Here is a 27,893-nt window from a genome sequence, read left to right as displayed (position 1 = left end):
CACGCGGGGGCTGATTGGCTCGATCGCGGTGAGACCGAAAGGTCCACCCATGACTGGTTCCCGGCGTTAGTCCGAGAGGGTCACGACTGGATTGTCCGTCCGGTGGGCGACGTGCCGCGATTCGAGTTACGTGGCCGTCGCACGCCGGCGGGCGCGAAGACCGCAACACTGGTGTCAGGAGTGGGATACAAATTCATCGCCCTCCTCGCGGCACTGGTATCGGAGAACAGGAAAACGGGCTCTCCTGTCTCCAGCGAAATTCACGGGAATCGGTCCAGGGGTGAGAGAAGCGACCCCCGATTCCCTCCAAATTACGAGCGAGCAAATTAACCCTTCACGAGAAGCAAGATGGCGTCTCAAGGCGAGCGGGAGCCGGGGGTATAAGAAATGTATATGTGTAATAATGTAGGATCCATGGCCCAGGATGGAATCCCCGAGCAGGAAATGTTGATTGTGCAGGAACACGGACTCGCCCAACTAAACCCAGAACCTGAAATGGGTGCGGCAGCGGCCGCAGTGTATGACACCTCCCCCCCCCCTCTCCACCAAAACCCTTCCCCAACCCTTGCCGAAACTGCTCAGCTGAGTGCATCCAACATGGCCCAGCTATGCGCCATGCTGGCGGCAATGAACGAAAAGATGAATGCGAAAATGATCGAAAAAATGGATGCAAACACAAATGAAATGAAAAACGAAATGAAAGGCATGAACGAAAAGATGAATGCGAAAATGATCGAAAAAATGGATGCAAACACAAATGAAATGAAAAACGAAATGAAAGGCATGAACGAAAAGATGGATACAAATACAAATGAAGTGAAAACGACGATGGATGCGAATACACAGCAAATAAACGGAATGGAAGCAAACATGAAAGAAGAAATGAAAGAGCTGCGGGGTGAGACGCAGAACATGGGCCGATGCCTGCAGGCGGGCATGAAGGCCGTGACCAGGGAGCTGGGAATGGCGACTCCACGTGTGGGAGCAAACGAGCTGGGTGGGGGTGCAACGGCTGACAGGCCCGCGGTGGAGGCGGGTGAAAAAATAATTCGTGGAACGTGTTGGGCGAGGGTCGTGACGATGACCGAAAGGGAAAAATTAAATGGGGAGACCAAAACGTGTGAGACGAGACACGAGGTGACGACAACAGAAATAATAGTTGAGACAAGGGAGGTAAAGGGTGAAGAGTTGGCAGAGACACGGGAGATGGGAACGATAGAGGGAAGACTGCACGATGAAGACGGGGTAAGTGACGCGCACGCACACACGGAGGTAGTGGAGGACAATGGGGGTGAGCTCGCGGAGCGTGTAGGGACCCGGTGCGAGCACCTGGATGGCCTCCTCCAGGAACGAGGGGAGGGAGTATGCCCCCTTGAGGTGAGTCACGACCAGGTGAGTTCGGTCGTGTTTTGCGAGGTTGAGGGGACGAGTGCGGTGGACGGGTGCACGGAGAGCTTGGGGGGTATGGAGGCCCCGGAGACCCTTGTGGGGACACGAATCCCCAGTATGGTTGTCCCTGTGTGTGTGGTGCAAGGCGTGAGTGCGTCCCCGTGTGTGGAAGCGACCCCGTGTGTGAGTGGTGTGGTGGCGATGGTGCCGGAGTGTGTGCTTCCCAGCGCACCGTGTGTGAGTGAGGCCGTGTGTGTGAGTGAAACGGCCAGTATGAGTGAGGCACCACGTGTAAGTGGTGTGGTGGCGATGGTGCCGGAGTACGTGCTTCCCAGCACGCCGTGTGTGGATGAGGCACGGAGTATGAGTGAGGAACCGCGGGTGAGTGCCCCCGCGTGTGTGGATGAGGCACCGCGGTTAAGTGCCCCCGCGTGTATGAGTGAGGCACGGTGTGTGGATGAGGAACCGCGGTTGAGTGCCCCCGCGTGTGTGAGTGAGGCACGAGTGAATGGAGCACCACGTGTGAGTGGTATGGGTTGTGCAAGGGAGACCGTGTGTGTGAGAGAGCGGTATGAGAGGGAGATGTCGGTTGGCATGCGGGAGCACGCAGCCGCGTCTCCCGGTGTGAGTTTAATGGTGTGGACTGTGTGCGTCGTGACACGCAGGTGTGCGTGGGTTGAATGGAGACGACGAAGGCGACAGAAGAAAGAAAGCCGAGTAGCGGCTGTAGTTGTTTCGAGGACCGTGCCGGGTTCGCCCAGCAGTGAGCACGCGGTTCGTGCTGTGCAACGCACGAGACCACCACGTGCTCGCTTGCGAGTGAAGTCCCGGTCCGGAAACGCACGCGGTGGATTTGCCGATCCCGCGGACGGACAAAGTTTAGGCAGGTAAATGGATTTGGACCGGACGGGTTCTCCACGCGATCGTGTGTGTTAAGCTCCAACGGGCAAAGCACATGTGTTCGCGTGGGAAACCCCTCGAGACGTGGGGCTTGTTTTTTTTATGCGCACGGTGACGCCATGGCTGCACGTGGGGTTGGAATCCGGCAGGAGGGGTATCTCTGCCGGATGGTCCCGTCCAAGGAGGGACGAGGAACACGTGCAGCTGCATGACGTCACGGACAGGTGCAAAGTGCGCGAGCTCTGAGTTGCCGCGCAGGTGCTGCGCATGGAAAAAAAAAAAAGCAAGCCTCACTTTCGGGTGTACAGGATTCCTGGGCAAGGGGTGAAAGACCCCCTTACCTGGGCACAGGATGAAAACTAGTTAGGGGGAAGGGTTAGCTTAGTTAGACCGACTTCATGGGGCAGGGGTAAGTCCTCATGGAGTCCGTGGAATGGATTAGTTAGAGGGATTGTAGCCAGATTTAGGTTGGGAAATAAAATGATTTATTTGGAGACATGGACAGACTTGTGAATGTGTAGAGGGGACGTAGCTTAGCTACGTAGGTTAAATGGAACGTGCTGTAGTTTAAGGGACGACGTGGGAGCACGAGTTAGTTAGGGGAGGTAGTTAGGAGGATGGCAGAGTTCAGCGGTGTGTGTGTTGAAGAGTTGGTGAGTGAAGTGGAAGCATGTGCTTGGTGAGTGAGTGAGGCCAGCGGGTCTGTGTGTGTGGAGTGAATGGGGAATGCATGGTGCGATGAGTGATTGGGGGGAGGAGTGACTCCCGCCCAAGGGACCCCGGGGTCAGTGTAGAGTGAGTTAGTGGGGTTAGTCAAATTGAAAAATGGAGGTTGTTTTGTTGTTGGTGGGAGTGTAGGCTCGAAACCCATTTGGAGGGGTGCAGGAGCCCTGTTGACGGGCTTGGGAGCGTGGCTGCGAAAGGTGAGTATCGCTGAGTGGGTACCCCGGGCACCAGGCTAGTCGGCCGCGGTAGGCCATGGGCCCATGGGGGGCCGGGATAGAGTAGTGGGCACGGGTGCGCCTGCTTGGTGCGGGGGCCCGGGGCGCCATTAGCCGCGTGGGCAGTGTTGTGGGCACGGGTGACCCTCGGAAAGGGGCCCGTGAGGCCGGCCTGCCACGTGTGCGGTTCAGGGGAGGTGCCATGGGGGGCACTCCCCGGTGTTAGGGAGCTGGTAGGCTCGGAGGCAGTGTAGTGCCCGGGGGTGCCATAGCGGGAGATTCGGCAGAGGGTCGTGCCTGCCGGAGGGAGCCACGTGTCCCAGCCAGGAGACCGTGTGAGGGCACGGAGAGAAAATTGGGGGGCGAGGCCCGAAATTGTAAGGACACCAACACAGGCGACGGGAATCTGGGTTGTTAGAACCAATACTTTAAGCGAGAGGCGCTTGTTGAAAGCCCCGGGGTAGTTTAACAGTTAAATGGTTAGGGTAGATTAGGAGATGTACCCCTCCGCACCATCCATCCCCTCGCTGTCGTTGTGGGCCGCTGGACCCACTTGGTGTTAAGATCGCCGAACTCTGGGGAGGCCATTCTGAGGCTTCGTTGGGCCTCGACACAGGACGTTAGCTCTCCCTTATTCCCCTCCGGGAAGGGAACGTAGGGGTTGGGAGTAGGCTAGGTGACAGGATAGGTTAGCCGAACAAGGACGATAAAGGGGGTTAGGGGACGATTTATAGTGGGGGAGTAAAAATAAAAACAACAACAAAAAAAAAATTAAGTTGGGGCTAAATTGGGGTTTGACAAATTAAGGGAGTGGGTATGTACAGTGACAGGCAAAGGCGATAGGTTGGGAGGGAGACAGGTAGGTAGGTCCGAGCCCGCCCTCCAAGTGGCCAGCACCACCGCACTCCCTCCACCAACCTCCACTGAACGGCAAGAGCTGGCCAACTTCATCGGCTGGCCGTGTTTTGCTTCAAGGCGGAGGCCGGCCAACTTCATCGGCAGCTGTTGTTTTGCTGCAAGGCCTGTGCCATCGGCTGGCCGTGTTTGCTTCAAGGCCTGTGCCGGCCAGTTCATCTGCTGGCTGTTTTTCTTCAAGGCCTGTGCCGGCCAGTTCATCTGCCGGCTGTGTTTGCCTGCAGCGGCCTTCTTCTGCGGGCTGTGTTTGCCTGTTGCCTTTGCCATGCCATGCCCACTGCCCCTGTTCACCAGCCCCCGTTCAATTTTTGCTTTGCCCCCCCTGTTCGTTTCCATGTGCGCCAGGATCTGAAAGCAACAGTTTGCAAGCTGCAAGAACTGCCCTGTTGGCAGCTACAACACGGGCCTGCAGTGGCGGCCCGTGCACCGTGTTTGTGTTCATGCATCCATTCGTTGTGCTCATTGCGTGTGCCACTTGAGCTGGCACGGAGACTGCGTTGTGCGGCCCATGCACCGTTGTGGTTCACTGCGTTCAGTTCAAAAGGGAAGGCCTTGGACTGCGTGTGAGCAGCCAGCCACGTTCCCTGTCACCTGCATTGTTTGAGCCAGAGACTGCATGCGGGCAGCCTGGCTCCCTGCTAACTGCTTTCTTTTTGCATAGTTCAATGATCCTGGGCCATGGTTTAGTGTAAAATTTGTAAGTTAAGGTTAAGATGTACTGTACATATGAGTGCGCCCCCGGCATGTTTGTCTTAGCGCCGGCAATTTTATTTAAGTCGTCCGTATGAGTGAGTTTGTTTAGGTAGTTACGCAGCCCTCAGGTTATTTATTTTGGGGACACGAATACCATGAATGTCGCACTCAGGGATCCGTAGGTAAAATGTACTAGGGGAAAACTACACATGATGGCACACGAAAATTTGACGACTCGGGACGAGTCTGTAAAAAGGGAAGGGGGTAGTGTTGTGGTTACCAGATTCGCAAACCACCATTCAGGTCCCTTAGGTGAGGTATCTCGGCAAGTGCATGTGTAGTTAGGCCCAAACCCGTTGTCTAGTGGGAATACATGTCATTTATGCGAGCTGCGACTCTTCAGGATAGCCGTTTTTCTTTTACTATCTTTATTTTGGACCAACCGCCAGGATTACCATCACAATTACAACCACAACCACCGCTTCACCACAACCGCCACGACCTTCCCGTCACACCTCGCCACCGTAGCATCACCACCGTTCTTGCCCCGCTGTGGGTACCGGTGTTGGACTCATGCAGAACGCGCGTCGAACAGCGTGTACAAAATCACGGATTTTCTGCTTCAAAAACGGATCAAAAACGACACACGCCCACTTTTTGCCGTCCAATCGGTGAGCGAGGGGCGAATTGGCCCCGCCCCCAGGGCGATCGATATATGCAAATTTGTGGATCAAAAAGCCTTCACGCCCACTTTTTCTCGGGCCAATGGGGAGCGAGGTGAAAGGTCAAAGGGAGAGAGTCAAGAGTCGGAGAGAACGAGGGGTCGGAGAGTAGTAAAAGTCGGAACGAGGCGAAGGAGTCGGAACAGAGAGTCAAGACTTCGCGGGCGGTGGAGCTGCTCGTCGTGTGCGTTGAAGTCGGAACGGAGGGGACGAGCTGTGGAGAGGCGGCGAGGGCGAACGAGGGGGTGCTCGCGTCGTGCAGGGAGCTGCACCCCTGGGAGGCCGGCAGCGCGACCTGGCCGAGGTGGAGACGCTCGTCGCGCACATAATAAAGATCCTCTATACCCCGAGCATCAGCAACCCCCTCCTGTTTCCCCCCGCGCTGAGATAGTGCGACCAAGGGGGCCCCGTTCCCACCCCCTGCCAGGCACTGTCCACGAGGCCCGCGGGTTGCGGGGCCATCGCCGCTCCGCGTCTCATCACCAGACGGGTAGGCCCGACCTGGTCTCGGCCCCAGGCCTACCTCATTCTTGAGGGTATTTCTTTTCCTTGGTTTTGGGTATGTGTTGTCGGCGCCGTCTGTGAAGTAGAATTGTGTAAGTGTTGCCGTGTGCTCGGTAGTCGGTATTAGCTCTGCACTGTGTTTTCACTTTTATGTTTGCTTTTTGTGTAAATGGAATTGTGTTTTCTTTTTTTGTGTGCATTTGGTGGAATTGTATTTGTGTGCTTTCCGTTCGTCGCGAATAAATGTGCTTTATTGTTGAACTGTCTCCCGCTTCGCTTCGTCTTTTCCCCCATTGAATCCCCATCTTGCTTCACGTAAAGGGTTGGTAGTGGGCTGAGTACGCCCGATAATTAATCGAACCGTCGAGGTCGACGATAACACCGCTCGGTTATTCTGATAGTACGGAACGGGTCGCTTAAGTGGCCCGTGTCCGAAGTCGACCTGCGGCGAGGTGCGATCGCCCGGTCTACCCTCCGCGTGGGTACTTAGGTAGTTCGAATTTGGCGAGCAACCCTATCCCACGCGGGGGCTGATTGGCTCGATCGCGGTGAGACCGAAAGGTCCACCCGTGACTGGTTCCCGGCGTTAGTCCGAGAGGGTCACGACTGGATTGTCCGTCCGGTGGGCGACGTGCCGCGATTCGAGTTACGTGGCCGTCGCACGCCGGCGGGCGCGAAGACCGCAACAATATATATATACATATATATACATATATATATACATATATATACATATATATACATATATATACATATATATACATATATATACACATATATACATATACATACATACATACATACATACATATATATATATATATATATATATATATATATATATATATATATATATACATATATATATATACATATACATATATATATATATATACATATATACATATATACATATATACAAAATATCTTCATGATAAGAGAGATGTCTGTGTTATTATTTTTCTCAGAGATGGCCAAAAAGATCTTCATCAAACTTTCAGAGGTTCATCAGTGAGTGCTGGGAAGTGTTTTGGCAACAAAAAATAATAATAAAAATAAAAATTGGATTTAATTTTATAATTATTTCTCTATGGTGCTGAAGCCTTTGTATCTGTGTGAAAGGGAATATAAAATGATTAAATGATCCCAACCCCATTCCTTGGTGGATATAGGGAAGTGTTTTAGACCCCCCCTTCCCCCAAAAATAGGAAAAAAAATTTGATTTCTTCAAAATGCCAACACGATTAGAATAGCGCTGGGCAACACGGGGTACCCCTGCGATTGTATTGTATTGTAAATTCAAACAACTTCATTCACCAGGATATGTTTTCATCCATCAATCCCCACCCCAACGCCCAAAATATTTCTGCAGATACATTATCTTGTTGGCATAACACAATGACCAGCAGGTTTTCTTTCTCCCAGCACTGTGTCCAGCATAGATTTTCTGGCTTTATGTCAGTTCATCTGTAAAATTAGAAGGCAGTGACTCATCCTTACACATTCAACTGTCCTTAAAAAACATCAGTCTACCTCCTCACTTACACATTCACATAATCACAATCATCAGCCATTGCCAGGCAAATTAAAATATCCCACACAGAAAAAAGTAGACCCTCAACTGGTCACATAAAGAGCCATACAACCGCATAGGCAGCCAGACAAACCAACTCCTTTTGACCTCTTCTCCAGGCCTGCTCAAACCCCTTGCCAATCTGACACAGAACTGCCCATGGCATCTATGGAGTGAGTACAAAGAGCGGCGTTTCACAGTTAAAATAGCACTGCCCGGCTGCTCCTGAATCGACCCAAAGGCATATATTCATTCAATCAACCAAATCTCACCATACCAGCCTGTTCCTCTGATGACACATCATTCCATATTCTCATTTTTATACTTTATTTAGCTCGTCTGCCTCCCCAGCTCCCCAAACTCATCAAAAGGCTCGTTTACACCATACCTCAAGGGCCAATGCCACCAAGTAGGTAGAGCACAGCAGGAGGTTTGTGAGAGTCCAATTTGCTTTCAATGATGCCCTGTCGTTCAAAAATAACCCAACAAATGTTTTTATATGTGACGTCATCTATTTTCACATACACCCATCCAGCCTGCAAATAAAAGCACCCGATATTCACGTACTACGGGTTGGGATGCTCACGGCTTTCCTTCTTTGCATTCCCTTGATGTGGTTTAATGTAAGCATGAAGGATTACGAAAACTACATATGACGCGATGTGGACCACCCAGTGGCTGTCTTGCATGATGATGCTGTCTATGAATCACGGTCCATGGCTCCGTAAGCCTCCAACCTGGCCCTAAGCATCTGAGCAGGAAAATCTTGCCGCTCAAAGACCTCGTGGCCGTTCAAAGTGAATGTAAATGGAACTTCTACAGCTATTCTACCACCCGGTGCCAATTAACCGTTCAGAAATGGTGGACATGGACGTAAAGACTCCGTCTCAAAACTCACAAATGAAGAATCCAAATTTGGGTCTCTTGAGACCATCCACCTCACTACAGGTTTGTGACTGAACTCTTGGGAGAGACAGGTAAAGGAGAACAGCAAAGCTGTGGATATGGAGACTCAAGAGGAAAGGAGTGAAAGCCAGAGAGCAAGACAGAAAGAAACGTCCATCACTTTTGTCCCCCCCTCCCCAAACCCCAAACTTCCACAACCTACACTCCCCCCCCCCCCCCCGGTTCTCTTTTTACTCTCACTCTATGCCTCTCCTTTTTTTCACTGTTCTCCTGCCAAGTGTCACCATGACAACAGCCTGGCCGGAAACTCATTAATTACATTAACGAGAGGCAGGGAGATGGAGAGGAACAGTGCTGAGGGAAGGAGTGGAATAGGGAGGTAGAAGAAGGGAAATAGGGGGAGGTTGGGAAAGAGAGGTTTGGAAAGAGGACGAGTATGTAATTGATGAAGTGATATCCCGGGTGATATTGATGAATTGTAAATTTTAAAATGGTGTACCATAAAATGGAGGTAGTGAAGAAAGAAAAGCTATACGATGAGCAGAATAAGGAGAACAAACAAAATATGGGAGATGGGGAAGAGTGGGTGGTTTGGGGGGGGGGAGGGGCGGTGAGAGATCCTGGATGGATGGTGAATGAGAGTTAACAAAAAATAAAAATAAAAAAAAGACAGACAGGAAGATCTCCTCGGCTCCCACAGCTTCCAATGTTCCCACCAGACTCTGGTTCCAACAGCTGCCTCTCCTCACAAAGCTACTCCTGTGCCCACCCCCTCCTCTAAGCAGCTACAATTCATAACCCCACCCTATAGTTATTTATTTTACAGTTCCAAGGCCCAACGACTTCAATCTCAGTTCGTTTTCAAGCTCTCCTCACCCCTCGCTGGTACAATGAGCGGATGTGAAAGAAAGTAGAGCCAGGCAGAACAGCACTCAAAGTAAAAACTCCACTCCCTCATCCACGCACCCCACCATCAATCGGTCTGTCTTTCCAGCTGACTGACGATTCGCCTGTCCTGCTGTCTGGTATTTTGAGCCCATTTGTGGCTGTCCATCAGCAATTTCTTTGTCTCCATTTTTACCCAACTTCGTCCGACTCAAACGTGTACTTTTTCAGCAAGACGGTGGTGGACCCTTTTTTGAATCGGCAATCAAAGATTTCATGAAATTGAGGCCTTTTTCAAATGGAGATTTGCAAGTTCAATGAAATTGGGACGCACAACGACAGTAACGATACTTCCATCGTTGTGGATTGTGATGCAATGCATGTTTGCCGACGTACAATGGGCTCGAAAGCCAATACACTACCGCATGGGGTAGTGTCACTTCCACCCTTCGAGAGAAAAAAACGGCCATTTTTTTGTTACACCATCCGATACTTATTAGTAGAACAGACAAACAAACACAAACCATCTGCAACCTTCTCCGAAAGCCAACCCTCATCTCCCACACACCCTTATTTCAAACTAAAGAATTAAACATGAAACAACAGCATACTGCATGGGGAGCAAGACCTAGCAAGACGAAGAAAGAGAATGATGTAGATAGACAAACACGGGCAGAATGCAAAAATACTAAGAGAGGGGAAAAGGAAAAGCAGAAAGGGGATTTCCTGCTCGTGCATCCAGTGTAACGTCTCTGCAGTTCTTCCCTGTTTAAACAGGCGCCACCTTCCCTCAGTCTTCTTTCCAGATATATATATATATATATATATATATATATATATATATATATATATATATATATATATATATCTCTCTCTCTCTCTCTCTCTCTCTCTCTCTCTCTCTCTCTCTCTCTCTCTCTCTCTCTCTCTCTGTGTGTCTCTCTCTCTCTCTCTCTCTCTCTCTCTCTCTCTCTCTCTCTCTCTCTCTCTCTCATCATATTCTGTCCAATAGCTTTCCCAATCTCCTCCAAGCACACCCCCTCTCCCTACACCCACCCCCTTTCCCCGAGCATCCCTTCCCCTGTGACCCTGCTGACCCGTGTTAAATCAACCCTTTGGACAATTGTAAAGAGAGTGAGAGGAGAGAAAAAGAGAACTCCGTGGACCAGGATTGCCAGTTCTGCACACCAACAGCTGAAAAGGGACGGTGAAAAACGTACAACTAAAGACAAACCCTTATGATAAAGGATTATTTGATCTTGCCAGGTGAAAGCTCAACATCCAGCTGTAGGATATCCTTTAATCCTCGCAAGACTCTCAACAATCAAAAGCACAAGTCCAACAAGAAGAAGTAAATGGACAAGCAGAAAGAGACAAAAAAAATGGAGAAATGCAGAGGTGGAAGGACAAAAAGAGAGCTTTCTCAAAGCAAGCAGCTTCTTTTGAAATTCCTTTCCTTTCCAGGCCACTGGGGCTGAGAGAGAGAGAGCAGAAAGGATAGCGGTGGGGAGACCGAGGAAAGTAGGGAGGGTGAAGAGAAAGAGAGCAGAGGGACAGCGGGAGATTGGGCACAAGAGGGAGGGTGACAGATAGATGCCAGATGTGGGTCAAGGTGGCTGTTGCCGTGGTAGCAGTGGTTAGTTACAATTCGACCGTAGATCGGAAGGTCCTTAGTTTCCAACTCCAATACAAACCTGCCTCCGTTATCACAATGTCACGGATTCAAATCCTCGGTAAAATGGAGCAAAGCAGCAACCTCAATATGGCATGACAATCAGGTATTAGAGAAAAAGAGGTTAATGCATGACATGCAGTCTCTTTCGGCCGACACCAAACCACTCAGCACCTCCTATTCCATTGTTTCTCAGCAACAATTTCAGTCAGGTAGTGGTAGAATGATGACAAAAAGTTTCAGGCTTTAAGCACAACACCACCTGCTCATTCCATTTGCAAATGGTATGGCCTGTAAATGAGCAATTGCACATAGAGACCCTTTGGCCATCATGCACATTGGGTCATTGGCCACATCACGACTTTGTTAACACAATTTTTTTTTTTCGACATACCTTTGAGACTCAAGGAAGAGCGAGGTGACAAGAGGGTAAAAAGGCAATGAACTGACAATGGGGTAACACAGTTGGACAAAATAATCAAGGTAATGAAGAAAGAGAAAAAGAAGAGAAGGAGATGAGGGAGGGAAACATAGTGACCCGCACGTAAGAGGCTTGAGTTCGGCTAGGTGGGGTTAATGGTGATCAAAAAGCTTGCACTCAGGGATGGGCAGTGCCATGAGGTTGTAGTACACCACCTGCATGAAACCCTGGAGGGAAGAGTGGGTTTCAACAACTTCAGGAAGGTGGTTCCACAAATGAGACAAAAAGAGGAGCAAAAGAGTTGAGATGTACAGTAAGCTTGGACTTGAGGAATTTAATGAGGGCTTACTGGAAAAAAAAGAAGTGTAGGCATCTGAGCGGTGGAGGCCATTTGGCTCATCAAGCCCACGCGATGTTCTGGAGGTGCCGTGCGGGTCAAAAGGCAAAGGGAATAGAGACAGCAAACCAGACAGGCATTGTAAAACAGAGACCACTGACCTATTTGTGATGTGCCAACAACAGACCACATATCTGGCGATGCCAGTAATGTTGAGCGTTTTAGATTCCACAGAATCCAGGTGAGACAGATATGATGTGATGCTGAGGTGCCAGCCCATAACGGAGAGCAGTACTCCATTGAGCTATGGTATAGGCCTTGTAGGCTGTGAATGTCTCTGATTTCCCAAGAAAAGACTTGGATTCAAGGAACGGAACCTCTTCCAGTGGCTTACCATGGAAACAGATAGGTGGGTTTGTTTGACGATTCTTCCGGAGTAACAAGATGAGACGCTTTGATTGAAAGTCAAAATTGAAAGACTTGTTCCATGCATTAGACTAGCTTCTAATCAATTCCAGATCATCAGAATGACACAGTTGTTGCTGGCCTGTCAATGAGACGAGGGCAAGTCCAATATAAAGTGGAATTATCTGCAAAAAGAGGAAGAGCGGGTTTTCCAGGGCATCAGAGAGGTAATTTATGTCGACGTGGAGCAACAATGGGTCCAAGACGCTGCCTTAGGCACTCCAGCCTCCAATGGGAGAGAGAGAGGGATCCACTGATAGCAATGACTGCACAAATGGAGGAAGTCAAAAAGCTCGGTATAAAGGTGGCCTTATATGCCACGTGCAGCTAGCTTGGCAGGCGGAGCAGGGTGCCAGACTGTGTCAAATGCCTGAGGAATATCCTAACTTGGTGTTTGGAGTCTTAGTTACCTCCAATCATCGTTGAGAGAGCAGCAGAACGACCAGGCGAGAATCCATGAACTGATGATCAGAGAGGAAAGACTTGACATCAGCAGCAATTATGGATTCCCAGATTTTTCTATTAATTGGAAGAAAACTTACCAACTAGTATGTAGTTTACAGTCAGTTTTTGTACCCTTCTTGTGGATGCAAGTGATGCTTGCTGACTGACTTACAGGCAGATGGGAGGTGGCCAAATGAGATGGACAGGCTAAAGAGCACAGACAGAGGAGAAGCAAGTGTATCTGGGTTGTTAAAAATATCCTCACCAATGAAGGGTGGGTGTAAAGGCAAAACCTGATGACGAGCTGGTAGTATAATTTGTGGATGAGCAGGCATGTATTATAAGCCAGTGTGAATGGTGAAGCAGTCAGTTAATATCACATGGTATCGTTGGTACATTAGTACAGCGAGATTGATGTCGAGAAAGGGTGTTTAAGTACTTTATCCACAATTTGCGCTCTACACAAACTAGGCTTTGCAATATGCACTAATGAAAGGTATCATGAAGGTAATTTGTAATCTCTGGGTGTAAAGTTCGTTGTAAATTTGTAACCAACCACCCCTACTCCCACCCCAACCACAACCTCCTTCCCACGCACCCTTGAGAACCTCTGTAGGACCCTGAGCCTGCAAGCTGTCATCAATGTTCATGCCCAAAAATCTCTGCAATTGCTTAGAAGGCTTCACTAAATGATGAAACAAAGCTCCACTCATTGGATAATGCACAAGCCCCTCCCACAGTGAGTATCAAACTGTTTGAGGGCTTCTTCTCAAGCAGGCCTTCCCGAAACACCAAGATAGAAAGGAATGTCAGTGAAACAGCTTGAATGCAAAACAGAAAACGAAGGTGCCACGGAATCGACTTTTCGTAAAGTAGATGTTCTCGTACAGCATCAGATATTCTCACATGGATACACAAGGAACTTGGACACAAGAGGAGGCCATTTGGCCGATCAAGCCCATGCTACATCGACACCATATTATTCAATCGAACAGTTTATCAACTTAAATTCACAGGGGGTGTGGGGAGGGATGGAGGAGTGGGGATGAGAACAGTGGGGCAGGCACAGACTTCACCAGGACGTTTTATACACGTATACGCATTATTTAAAACCAGCAGAGTACCCGCCCGACAGGCGATCTTGTTCCAAGCATGCAACATGTTCTTGTGACACATACCTCTATTTGGGTGGTGTATAGGCAACTGGCAGCTGCCTCAATCACTCCCAAAATAAAAAATAAAATAAAAAACCAGGGTTACGTGCATGAAGCAAAAAACAATTTTTTTTTTTTAACTATACACCAATTGGCGTCATGCTGACCCTATGGAGCTAGTCTGGATGCAATTGACCCAGAACTGTAGGAAGAGTAGCGCGACAAACAAACAAAACCACGCTGGTCCGTGAATTACAGTAAGGATTATAAAAGAGGTTTTTTAAAAAAAATTGTTTTGTTCTTGGGTTTTTTGGTGGATGGGGGAGCGAACAGTTGAAGGATGAGGAATGAATAAACCAGACAGCACATTCACCTTTTGATGAGACCCTCTCAGAAACTAAAGAATCACGACATGTGTATACAATCACCTAGCCACATCTCAACTACCCACCATTCCTGACAAATCCATGTACACCTCCATCCCCAATGATTCTAGGTAGCTATCAAACACAAATTTAAACTTATCTACTGTGTCTGTTGTCACTACCTTTTCAGGGAGACCATTCCATGCATCAACTACTCTCTTGAGTGTAAGACCTTTACATTACTATCGTACTCACTCTCTTATTGGATCTTTACTCTCAGCCTGTGGCCACTGGTCCTGTCACGGTCCGATTTCCAGTTTCAGACCGCTATATATCTTTGTCTTACATGCTAAGACACCGCACCTCAGAATGGCCTATTCTTTCAATGTCACACGAACCAGAATCCAGTTAGAAATCCACATTCTGTTTGCAAGTATGAATAAAACGTGTTGGGCTCAGGGCTGCCTCACGTTCTGACTTCCTTGGTCACACTTTCTGATTCTATGGGCACGTGAGTCTCACAATATGATATTCAAAATTAACTCAACTTGACGGTACATTATGTCACATATGCATCACATACCATCAAGTTGAAAGAAAAACTTTCAGTTACCTGTATTATCTTGTGAAGCTCACGTGCCCGCTCTTCAAAACGTAAGACGAGGCTGTCTCCACAGGATTCACTGTTTCGATTTCAAAAAATTCCAGAAAGGGTTTGATAAATTTATCGCATTTATTAATTTCCAGGTGAGATTTGACTTTTGTTCCACTTTGAAGTGATCCGTATTAAATTTGTCACATTAGACAAATTTATTAGACATTAGATTAGATTAGACAAATTTATTAGACATTATTAGACAAATTTATTAGACATATTGTCACATTAGACATCACCCGTCCACACGGTCACACCACTTCGGATCGCATCGCTTTTCTTCTGTCTTCACGCTCCGAAAACATTCTCTCCAATTGCTGGTGTACACGTTTGAGGGCAATGTTTGAGTCTCCATCGTTGGACACAAAATCCTTCAAAGCTGTCTCACTTGATCACTTTGTCTTTATTAGGATATTCCTGAGACTCTGTGGTGATCAACGTCTCTGGCACAGCAAAATAACCAGATGGGTCCATGAGCGGGTGCTAAATAAGACTACAACGCGTCCTATTGGTCCGTCATGCTACAATACGGCGTCTATGTACGAGAAGAGTCAACATCGAAAACAACCACTGACAGATGTTAACGGAAGGCACTCCAGTGCCTGAACATCACTTAAAGGAACTGTTTGTGTCAGGTTAAGGTACAGATTCTGTGCTCAGATATACTAACAACCAGAGGTATAAATATACTGGACTGCATTCTGCTGATCGAGTAAAATAAAGTCGGGCCATATCAATGGAACAATCGAGCTCATTGATGGAAATTTGTTCCACGTTCAAAAATTGTAATAATCATTGCCCTTTATAGGCATTCACCGAGGATTTGCGCACACCTGGATGTGCAAACTTGAAGCAGGAGTTTTGAATTTGGTGAGCGTGCCGGTGATAACTCGCCCACTCTTCGTCTAAAGATCCCGTAGGATCTTTAATGTCCACCAATAAATGCCAGCAACTGGGATTCCCAGTTTAACGTCAATCTGACGGTTTATTGCGGGCCAAGAATCGAGCCCAGACTCATTGATGGCACACGCCCCACCTGCAAAACCCCAATCTGATGGTTTATAGTCGTGCTGAGAATCGCACTCACACCAGACAGCTTGATGGTAAATGCACGATCTCCACACCATCCTGTCGCACTCAATTATTACAGTTATTCCGAAGGGCATAACGGGTTTACATGCAATTTAAGTGTTGCGTTCGGGAACTTTTGAAGAAGAGAAGGGAGGACGATAGGAGAGAGAAAGGAAGGTAGGGGAATTTGGAAAGAGTGAGGAAAGAAGTGAAATAAGTTTTGGAAGAAGTAGGAGACTGGAGGGAAGGAACGAGACATGTATTAAGCAGATATGAAAAAAAGAGGGGATTTAAAATTGCACCATTTTACATAATAATTAGGTGGTCCTATAATAGCCTTTCAAGTTTATAGGTGGCAATTGTAAGGGAGGCTGTGGAATCGTGGTGAAAATGTCATTTGCTTCCGAGCAAAAAAAAAAAATACTTTGTAAACTTCGGTGAGTTGATAGGTTAAGCAGAGATAATACTGAACTCAACACAGATTTAGAGCAGTAAAAAATATATATTTCTTATTATTATTTTATTTATTTATTTATTTTATTTATATATTTATCAAGGGTCATTTTAAGAAATTACGCAATTTCCTCTCACACTGGAATCTCTTCACTCTCAGACTGTATCGCATCAAATGACAAACTAACAATTAACGTTTACAAGTACCCCCATAGTTATCATATCATGACCTCCACCGCTGAGGGTGAAAGGAGGTTATGTTTTCACCCCTGTATGCCTGTTTGTTTGTTTGTTTGTGTGCAGGATATCTCAAAAAGTTGTGCACGGATCCAGATGGAATTTGATGAACAGGTTGAGTGTGTGAAAAGGACGAACCGATTCCATTTTGGTGAAGATCGGATCTGGATCTGGATACCATAATTGTTTATTTATTAAAGTGATTCTTCACCATTGAGAGATAGGGCTAAAAACGATATAGTACTGTGTAGCATGATATTTCAGAAATGTATTGGGCCCGATATGTTCTCGTGGAACAGGCATTACGTGGCAGAGGTATGCACTCTACTGAGTGCCCTTCTAGTCAGAATATATGTTGCTCTTCACCGGCACAACACAACAATGGGCACACCACACAGACACACACACACACACACACACACACACACACACACACACACACACACACACACACACACACACACACACACACACACACACACTCCTTCCATTTTCCAAAAGCCTTTCTCATTTTATAGACCACTTGCAAAGTGTACTGCCGGTTCAGCTTTGTAATGTTCCAAGATCACACGGTAAACTTAATTTGCATCTCTCAATATGAATGTCAAAGCATTCTCCAGGGCAGCTTGATAAAGTCTGATATCTTGAGATGAAAGAAATGAACACACAAGGGACTTGTGTTTGGAAAATTATAAACCAAAACGAGTAGCTCAGAGGTGAGTGTCATGACACCATATTTAAGCAATTGGCCACTCCTGCAGAACTTACGTTGAAAGCACCGAACACACGTACCTGCAATAAACCTGTACATTTTCTACATCATCTCGGGCTAACGGAGGTACAAATACGTATGTTCCACCGACCTTAGGAATCTGCCAGATAAATGAATGTAAGATGTGAGATTATGAACTCACACTTGTTACATTATACAGCGATGAAATGGCAGACATTCGATTTAATTATTAATGCTAGTGTAGTTTTTACATTTCATTTAACTCATCTTCTTGTCATTTCACCTCATTACCACTTCAAACACAATATATATGTGTGTATATATATATATATATATATATATATATATATATATATATATATATATATATATATATATATATACACATATCATATTATATTGCAGTATAATTACCTGATAACAACTGTTCAAGCCACTCCAACTAACAGGTGCTCGTCTTTGATGATTCAGGCTTGCTCTCTACTAAATAATTTTTTCCCCATCCCATTTCTTGAAAAATGAAGAACAAATACCTCGAGAGTTTTTACATTTCATTTAACTCATCTTCTTGTCATTTCACCTCATTACCACTTCAAACACAATATATATGGAAAATATACAATTATACATGTATATACATATATTATATTGTAGTATAATTATCTGATAACTACTGTTCAAGCTACTCCTACGAACAGGTGCTCATGCTTTGATGCTCTCTACTAAAGAATTTTTGCCCCACCCCATTTCTTGAAAAATGAAGAACAAATACCTCGAGAGTATTTGAGCATGTGCCCATTTCATCATGACGAAAGATTCGCAACAATGTGATCAAGAGACAAAGATTGCGGTAACCAAGGAATACACAGCTCTCCGACCAATGAAGTCCATATCTGCTCTCAATAACCAAACAAGGACCACATGGGTGTGACGGATAACCGGCGTTGCTGTCTGGGAAGAATCCGTTGCAGTCCAGGAAGCGTAGGAAGACAAGACAATGACCTCAACCTGCCAAGACGCTCCAGGTATCGATAAAACGAAGCCGGTCACAAAAACCTGGAAAGCTGGAGAGTTCCAACCAAAGTACTCACCAAAGCAACACTTGCAGAGTTAAAACAACACTACTTCTTTCCCCTCAATAACTTTTACTCTTCCCCAGTGTGACTCATGAAACTCTGACTTCATGTTGCATCTTTTTCTTCCTCAAAAGTGCAATCTCAATCATTTGTGTGCCACTGAGGACTGACGACTTGTGTTTGCAGCAAAAGGAGAAGTGGCTTGCGTACACAACTATCAAATCTGATTACCTTGAATAATCCAATGCGTGGTTCCTGTTGAGAAATTCGGCACTTGATCGTTTAGTCACCTGTCCCATTCTGCACCACTAAATACCCACTTAACAACCGCCTAACTCTAATTTAACAACAGCCTATTCCATGAACGATGACCAATTTATTTTGCTCCGTTGTACGACTGGATATTTGATCAATTGCGAGTGCACATACCTCGACGCTGTCCTGGCAGCCCAACAGTCATTAACGACAGGTCAGTCATTTCTGAATGTAGCGTTGGCAGGATAGCCTAAAGATATGTGCACTCACCTTTGAGATTGTTAGCCTGGGTTAAAATCTCAACCCGGCGATAAACTGTGACTGGTGTTTCACATGCAAGGCGACGAGCACAGTACAATGGAAGGACGTTAAGCTGGAGGACCCATCCGCCAGCACTGAGGGCTTTGGTAGCCATTAAAGATCCCACGGCCTCTTTCACAAAGAGTAGGCGAGTTATCACCGGCACCCGAAGCAAATTACAAATCTACAACATTTAAGCCTCACTAGAAAGACGAAGACATCACATGCCCATCGACAAATTATCCTAGGCCATCTTCACCTCAATCGTCCTCATTTCTGGTCTTTAACCATCTGGTTAGTACTCAGAAGGCCATTGCTTTATTTAATTTTTCAATGTAACTTGTAAGCCCAGGAGAAGGGTAAGGCCCATTCATCAATAAGAGTCAGCCCCAATGAGGAGTCAACCAGACAAGGTGGGGGCAGCCAGATAGTCCCTACCCTGAAGGTCGTTAATGAGCCAGCTTGGTTATTTTTGGGTTTTTTTTAACCAAGGATCTAATAGTGCTGTGGCAGTTCTCATGAAACCAACTCGACTTCCTGAATCATAGAATCCAAATTCATAACAGCGAACTCCCTTCACCTGGATTTGAACCCACAACCTCAACTATGCCAGTCCAAAGTGTGCTCACCAACAAGCCACCAACGTACCCTACCGCACAAGACGTCCATTTTATAACTCCCATTGTACCAAGGATGTAAAGAATGCGTGGGGTGCTCCATTATTTGTTCAGACTTCCTCATGAAAGTGAAAAATGATGATTTGATGGATTTCTTTCATTTTTAAATGTACTCAGACTCTCCCACTGCTCGCTCAATGATGACTCAGCGATCCAGACAGATATGCATTTCTAGACAGATCCGTGTGTATCCGAATGACCCAGTGCACCGGCTTATGAAAAAAAATGATACGAAAGAGAGAAAGAGAGAAAGAGAGAAAGAGAGAAAGAGAGAAAGAGAGAAAGAGAGAAAGAGAGAAAGAGAGAAAGAGAGAAAGAGAGAAAGAGAGAAAGAGAGAAAGAGAGAAAGAGAGAAAGAGAGAAAGAGAGAAAGAGAGAAAGAGAGAAAGAGAGAAAGAGAGAAAGAGAGAAAGAGAGAAAGAGAGAAAGAGAGAGAGAGAGAGAGAGAGAGAGAGAGAGAGAGAGAGAGAGAGAGAGAGAGAGAGAGAGAGAGAGAGAGAGAGAGAGAGAGAGAGAGAGAGAGAGAGAGAGAGAGAGAGAGAGAGAGAGAATGTGGGCAGATAAGAGTATAAAGAATGTGTGAAAAGTAATTTTTAAAAAGGAAGATGTCAAAGTGATTGGATCACTCAATGGATGCTATTTCATCATCAGGATATCAACTGAAAGAAGGTCTGGAGAATTAAACTCTCGGACTGTACTCCAAAGCATTAACCACAATGGCTTCTTGGCACGGCATAGTGAACCGTGCCGAGCCGTGGTGAATCCTGCTGTGCTGTGCACGGCAAAAGAAGGTTTCTGTCATTTTATGTTTTATCCCTCCCTTGCTTCAGTCCTTTTATCTCACCCTCATCAAATTTTAGAATCTTGTCCAGCGTTGGAGCAGGATTCAGCACGGCTCAGCACGGTGCGCTTTGCTTTGCGAAAGGGGCACAAGATACATGTCTCCCCACATAAACACATTGGTGTTATGTATATACAAAAATGTGAGGAGGAGAGGGAGGGAAAGGCGGCGAGGAGAAACCGCACACACACAGTTTGAGAGCTAGTCTTTATCCCTTGACATTATTCTCTTGTATGAACTCCATACACAGCTGTAGGGGTTACAGGAAACTTGAGTGTGGGGTACAGCAAAAGGAAGAAGGGGGGTAAACAGACAAAAGCTTGTACGTGTGTGATCGGAATGAAGAACAAAAGCATATACATACAAGGAGAATACAGCGAAGAACAAAAAACTGCTGGAAAGGAAAAGGAAAGACAGAAAGAAAGACAGAGACAGAGAGACAGACATAGAAATCTGGCTGCACATGCTACATTCCGACAGCCTGACGCATTCACAGACCCTGTGTCTGGCACGGCGTCAGCTCCAACCGCTCTCCCTCTCTCTCCCTCTTCCTCTCCTCCTCCCTCCCCCACCTCTCCTCTCTGCTCACCCTTTTTTCCCCTCTTTCCACCTCTCCCCCACCGACACACCCTTTTCCATGCCACGGCTTCTTCCCTCGAGCTCCCTCGTGCAACACACGGACCACCATTCCAATTTCTCTCCCCGTGCACGCATCCCTTAACTCGCACAGATACCTTCGTTAAGCTCATTTCGCTTCATCTCCGTCTTGGCATGAAACGGCAACGCAATTTGATGAAATTCTAATGGAACCAACTCAGTTTTGCTCCAGTTGGGAGACGCCACCCACATTCACCCTTCTCCAGCCACACAGGGCCCCTATATACCAGCGGCAACCTGGCCTCAGTCTAGTCTCAAAACATCGCAACCGGTCCAGGCGTCGGTCATCTCAGGAAGAAAGAAACAGGATTGTCATGGTATTAACTATACTTAAAACTGTTTCTGAGCATTGCCATTTGATGCATACTCCCTGAAATTCAAGTTCTAAATGTTCTTTAACATTTACAAATGAGGCAAACGGCCCTCTTGGCAAAACAGTGGAGAGAAAGAGCGAGGGAGAGGGAGAGTCTTGGCTGCCAGGTCTTTCGAGGCCATTATCATGCTAACGTTTGACTCCTACACCCCTTCCCCTGCATTTACACATATTATGCACCTCTCTGAATTGGCCCCTTTTTTTTTTTTCACAAAACCCTAATCCTTTCCCAAAACCAAATCCGAACCCCACCCTATGAGTAGCCCAAAGCCAAACCAAAATACCGAGATGACACTGGCACAAACGCTCCCCACAAGCCCTCACCCAAACTGACACCACTTCTTCATTTTAATGACAGTTGGAATCTCCTTCCCTTGTTCGCCGTGTGTTTCACAGAACTTGCAGCATAATTCCCGGCATGATGGTTTTCCTGGAGGTCAGAAGGGAAAGTCGGGCGGTAGACGGTTGATACAGACAGAGACACAGACAGCGTGTGGTTAACCATTAACTGACCCCGACATTACTGATGGAATGAGAAAGCGAGTTTAGGCCATTTGCTAATCAGTGGCACAGCTGCTGATCCCAGAGAAAGTTCATAAAATTAAACGTAATAGAGGGTTGGGGGTGGGAGTGGGGTGGTAAGGTGAAAGCGAGAGAATAAACACATGCTTTGCCTGAAGTGGCTCAATGAGACCAAATCATTTAATATCGAGAAAAGTGTACAACAAAAACCACTGTTGTCATAATCATGCCGGAGCTTGTGCGTTTTAATCAATGGAGAGTGGGTGTCGTGGCCACAAGTCGAGAGGTGGCCGCGTTTTGCAAGTTGTCCGTCATTACAAATTCCAGAGGCTCCCTCCCCTCCCACGTCATATGTGGATCACCTCATCCCATAGTATATTAGATCACCTCATCCCATAGTATATTAGCTACGTAGAGAAACACGGTGATACCATGTTGACCTCGGGGACCAATCTCAATCGTTACGGCTGGAATAATGATTTTTGAAAAATGGACTAATGATCATATAAATGATGAGTGACTATTCGAATATATACGTGGTCATGTCTTTTTTATATTTATAAATAATTAACCGTTAAGCCTCTGAGGCTTGCGCGGAAAACGCATCTGGTTGGACAGAGCAGCCTTAAAAGGTCGGACAACATTATTCCTGCATGTCTCATTCGATTTAGACTCGTCCTCCCAGAGCTGTGTACCATCGTTAAATCTCTACACCCCTCTATCCCGGCCCCTCTTCCTTTATCATCTGGTCTTCCTTCTTCATTCTCGCTTTTGACTGATAACGACATTGTACGCGTCTAACAAGGACAAGGACATCGGAGACATTAGGACATGATGGAAAAATGAACTCAGTCGGTGTGATTGGTAGCTTGGGTCACGATGTTACAAGGAATAAACACCAAGACCATAATGCAGATAAGCTCGACCAATGGTACAAAGGTTGAAGGCACAGTTAGACTGCTTTCTTTTCTGGTTTGGTGGTAGAGAAGGAGAGCATGGATGTGAGGAAGGTGCCAGGCAGGAAGCAGGGAGAGGAGGGGAGGAATAGAGCGTCTGGCTATGGCTATGTGGTTTGCGGAACCACTATGGCTAGACAGGAAGGGAGAGGGGGGAGAGGGAAGGGGTGAAGGCTAAAGCTATAGAGAGGGAGAGAGAGACAGAGACAGAGACAGAGACGATAAGAGAGACAAGGACAAAGACACAAGTACACACAAAGACACAAATTTAATACATAACTTGAAAATATTAGAATTATGGAAGCCAGGTGGAGGAGGGGTGGGTGGCCATAAAAACACAGGCATAGTGAACGAAGGACATAGGCAAATGCACCTAGCAACAAAGGACTTTAAATAAAATTTGAAAAAGGTCCAAGGTGTCTAACCATGTGGCCGTATCTGAGGCACTCGGTGGCTTACTAATAATGAGGTTTGTGAGCACTGCTATGAGAGTGGAAGGTTGGCAAGCCGGAAAAGCGCTGGGTTTGTGGGTGCAAACCGCAATGTCGGCCATTCGCACGCCAGTCTGCAGGAGAGCAGTACGAACGGCAACTCGGTGGCGTAACCTCTCTGCATACCCCCTGAATGGACCTCACGCAATATGTGTGTGAATCTGTGAAACATGGGCTGGTGGCTGGGGGCTGGGATAGCGTGAGTGGATTGGCGGCGGAGGGACTTGGGTACTGTGAGACTAAGAGCTTGGGACAGGAACTGGGAAAACCAATAAACAAAGACGTCCCCTTTCCTCTCCAAAGAGGTTGCGACCACATATCACCCTACATTGGGCCCCACCTGCTGCCCCCAAGAGAGAATTTTGTCTGCACGACAGGATGCCTCCCTCCCTGACTCAGTCCTGGCACAATCCCGACTTGAAGAGGTCCAATTTATTAAAAGACGCCTTGGTCGTGAAAGCCTGCATTCACTAGTCATCCATCCATCAATGGAGCCAGCCCTCACACTGCCGCAGGTTCCTCTTTCTTCATTGGTTTTGGAAATAGTTGACGTCTGTTTTGTGTCCACAATTCGGTCTCTGTCTGTCTGGCTCTTCCTTCCTCTCCAAAAGTTCCGGTTCCATTTTTGTGGAAGGCAGACAAGAAACACAGACACGTGTTTGACACGATGGTGAAATTTCAATGAGAGAGAAAAAAAAAAAACCTTTCAAAAAAGAAGCAATTAAGTATTTTCATGGGTTTAGTGCTCATAAGATGCAACATCAAAGGTCTCCAACGGTTAAAAATCGGGATTTAACGACTATGAGTGTTTCCATCTGAACCCCAGGCTCATGATTTTGGTGAACCCAGGTTCAAATCCCAAAAGCCAAATGGGTTTGTCCATCATCTACTGATGATACACGACTATACGTAGAAGTACAGTGACATCTACTAATGTCCTTGTCCTGCATATGATGGGTGCATAAGCTCCTCCACAAGCCTTAGATCGCTGTAAAAAAAAACAAAAAATTATATATACACTGTATTAACATACTTTTCTTTTTCTTTTTTCCAAGGTCTTACCATCCAAGGTCTAACACACTATGGCACTACAGACACAGGCCCCCATAGAATTACGTGACACACAAATCCTAAACCTCCACATCCACATCAGCTGACTCAGAACCACGTAGCATTCTCTTCCAGTCAGCCAAGGCGTACTGACCGCGTGCGTAATCGACAACATGCAGGTATGGGTAAGCTTCATCACTGTGGTTATCTACGCCGCCGTGGAAATGAACCGAGATACAACCCCTCGGTCATTGTTCAGTACCATGACCGACTTGCCGTTACAACGATATGCAGAGGCAGGAAGCTATAAGCAGACAAGGGGTAGGAAGAAAAAGGAAACAGAGACGTGGTCGACACCGATAATGATCCTTCACAAGAAGGGCGGAAGGAGGGCATTCGAGGGTAGAAGGACAGAAGGTACAAAGCATAAGGTTGAGCACTCACTTTGTCCTCAACCATTCTAGGGGATACCAACTAGCAAGTGGACAAAAAAAAGATCGATAACAATGTGGCCGTTTGTCTCAAAGGACACTGGCATTTCGGAGCAAGTCCATGGTGTGTGTGTGTGTGTGTGTGTGTGTGTGTGTGTGTGTGTGTGTGTGTGTGTGTGTGTGTGTGTGTGTGTGTGTGTGTGTGTGTGTGTGTGTGTGTGTGTGTGTGTGTGTGTGTGTGTGTCATGAGCGAGAGTGACCAACCATGCAAGCACAGGCTAAAATGATGCGAGGATGTAAGCACAAAGGAACTACCAAATGAAGATCAACAAAGATATTTCCAGATAGATGTGGAAACAGGCAGTAAATTTTATCATTACTTTCTCGTTTATTTTCGTCCCCCTCTCCCTTGATAATCTCCAGATGCTCCCGTGGTTGCCACCGTCGGTTGCACACAGCAACAGAGGCAACGGGTGGAACAAACATCCTCGGACCATCAAAAGAGTCAACCAAACTCAGGTTTCGAGGTAGGTCCAAGCCACGGCACTCTCCTGCCGTGTCCACGGATCCACAGCAATCTGAACGATTAAAGCTTTTTAAAAAAAAAAAAAAAAGTTAAAAATCACTTCATTCCATTTTAATCAAGTCGAGATCTTTCGCCCAACTTGAAATTCCAAATGAACTTCCCTTTCCACGCATTTCGAATTTCATTCCAGGCACATCCACATCTCTCATCCACCGTCAATCTGCAAGTCCAAAGTAACATCAAATATCAATTCCATCCATCATATTCCTCTTTGTCATCCACTGGTTTGGCTCAACTTTCATGCCCGACTCGTGTCCTCACCTTTGCCCCTCCTGGTGGTCTTTTATTCCAGACTCCAGCTCCGTTGGCTCCGTGACCTGGAGGCACCATGCCCGTCTGGGGCTCAAACTTCTCCTTGAGTGCGGTGAGGCGGGAGGTCAAGGTGTCCCGTTCCGCTCGGTTCGTGTATTCCTCACTCAGGAGAAGGTAGCAGCGCCAGCGAGAAGAGTCAAAGCCCCAATGGCAGGTCCGTTTCTCGCCTCCGCGGTGTGAATGGCAGACGAAGCGTTGGGGAGGGAAGAGCAAGCGGCATTCACGACATTGCACGCAAGCCGCCCTCGAGTGAGTGTACAACTCGGGAACCATGTAGCCCTTGCAGCGGCCAAAGCACTCGTGGTAGACCTTCACGCTTTTGTCGACGCTGGAGAGGCCTGAAGTGGGCGAGGACGGTCTTGGGGAAACTGCCGTGGAGTTGGGAGAGGTGGACGAAGAAGACACGATAATGCCTTTGCCACGGAGAGCACTTCGACCGGCGTGGTGTTGCTGCTGGCCCAAGTGTCCTCCGGCCGGACTCGCCCAGCCGTACAGCAGCGCGTTCACAAGTCTTTCGGCATCGGTTTTGGTGATGAGACCGCAGGAAGGGGCAGCGAAAGGTAGGACACCTGTGACCTTGAGGACTTCCAGCTGACCAGGAGCACAGCGAGAGCAGTAAATGTGCAGCTCATCGCAAACGGCATTGATCTGCTGCAGAGAAAAGTCCCGAAGGACCGTGTTCAGCACCTGCGGCAAGCAAAGGCGCTTCTCACCTCCGACCAGGAAACAGGCGATGAACTCCCCTTCGAGCAAGGTGCCACAACACTCGGTGGAACTGTCCGGAGGAACCAAGAGAGGTCCTGGGAGAGGTCCTCCCGGGGTCACCAAACCGCTCCTACAGTCACCTCCTCCTGGGAAGATTCCTCCGAGCTCCAGGTCCGCGCACAAGGCAGAGGCTCCAGCTGAGCAAGCGCTGGAACCACCGCCTGGAAACGCTCCGACCGAAGAACCTCCAGAACCTCCGGTAGGGAAAATCGCACTACCACCGGCAGCAATACCAGCAGTTCCAGCAGCACCAGTACCCAGCCCTGCCGCCTTGGAAGCCAGAAGCTGCTGCGTCCAGCGAGCCGAGAAGGCTGCAGGACCTCCCAGGGAGCTAACGCTGCTCAGGGAAAACTGGCGGAGCGTTCGCTTCAAACCAGCATGAGCCACACTATCCATAGCGAGCGGCGCTAGAGGACGGGGAGGAGGGGGAGGGAGGGGGGTAAGGGGGTTAGGAAGGACAGCGAGCGATGCGGTAAATGAGACGCAGCGAGATGGACAAACAGCGGCGACGAAGACAGGAGGATGGAGCGACACGGAGGACGATGGATGACTCGACGGGAGGACAAACTCACTCAATAATAGTCTTTGGCGGCTTTCACCAACACTCGCTGATCACACTCCCCTCTCTCTCTCTCTCCTCTGTCCGTCTGCCGTCCGGCGCTCACTCCCACCAGCACACTCCGCCTCGCTTTTCTTCACGGTTCCCTCTCGGAGGCACCGAAGTTGTGCGTTCGTCCCGCCTGGCGCCGGCGCCGGCATCGGCGGTGTAGAAGAAGGCGGAGGGAAAGGGGAGGAGGGAAAGAGACGGAAGGCGAGCAGACGACGAGACGGAGGGAGGGAGGAGAGCGAGAGACAGAGAGACGAGAAATCTCTTCACAAAAAAAAAAAAAAAGATTAATAATAACCTACAGGAGGTTATCGTTCAACTCCGAGGACGCGACATTCGGTCTTCGATAGGTGGACAAACACCGAAGTGTGAAACACGAAGACGAAGAAGAAGAGGAACCTGATGCTGAGATAGCAGTGAGTGTGAGGGAAGAGAAAAAGCGCGTGAGGTTGTTGCTGAGAAGCAACCTCTGGCATTGAACGCGAGGCAGGAATGTGGCAGGAGAGGGAGGGGCGGGAGGGAAGAGGAGGAGGCGAGGGGAGGAGGAGGCAGTGGGGGA

At 47.6% G+C, this 27,893-nt stretch overlaps 1 protein-coding gene across 2 annotated transcripts in view; it reads right to left on the bottom strand.

Annotated features, from left to right (window-relative positions):
• Positions 1–27,841, bottom strand: part of SKI (SKI proto-oncogene) — an 86,744-nt gene extending 58,903 nt beyond the window's left edge. Inside the window, exons 1-2 of one of the 2 annotated variants that reach the window (XM_085899299.1) lie at positions 27,300–27,840; positions 25,912–27,134 (exon numbers count right to left, since the gene is read on the bottom strand). In XM_085899299.1, coding sequence (XP_085755425.1) covers positions 25,912–27,123 — 1,212 coding nt within the window. In that variant the 5' untranslated portion in view covers positions 27,124–27,134; positions 27,300–27,840. Of the gene's footprint in view, positions 1–25,911 lie in introns of both variants that reach the window. The other variant, XM_085899298.1, reaches the window with a different exon arrangement.
• Positions 27,842–27,893: the final 52 nt, after the last annotated feature.

Source organism: Eptatretus burgeri, chromosome 10 (assembly GCF_056783735.1).
Source record: "Eptatretus burgeri isolate ZD-2024b chromosome 10, Ebu_testis_v1, whole genome shotgun sequence".
In the NCBI taxonomy this organism is placed as follows: domain Eukaryota; kingdom Metazoa; phylum Chordata; class Myxini; order Myxiniformes; family Myxinidae; genus Eptatretus; species Eptatretus burgeri.
The sequence above is the reverse complement of the archived record's forward strand: the minus strand, read 5'-3'. Positions and strand labels throughout refer to the sequence as shown.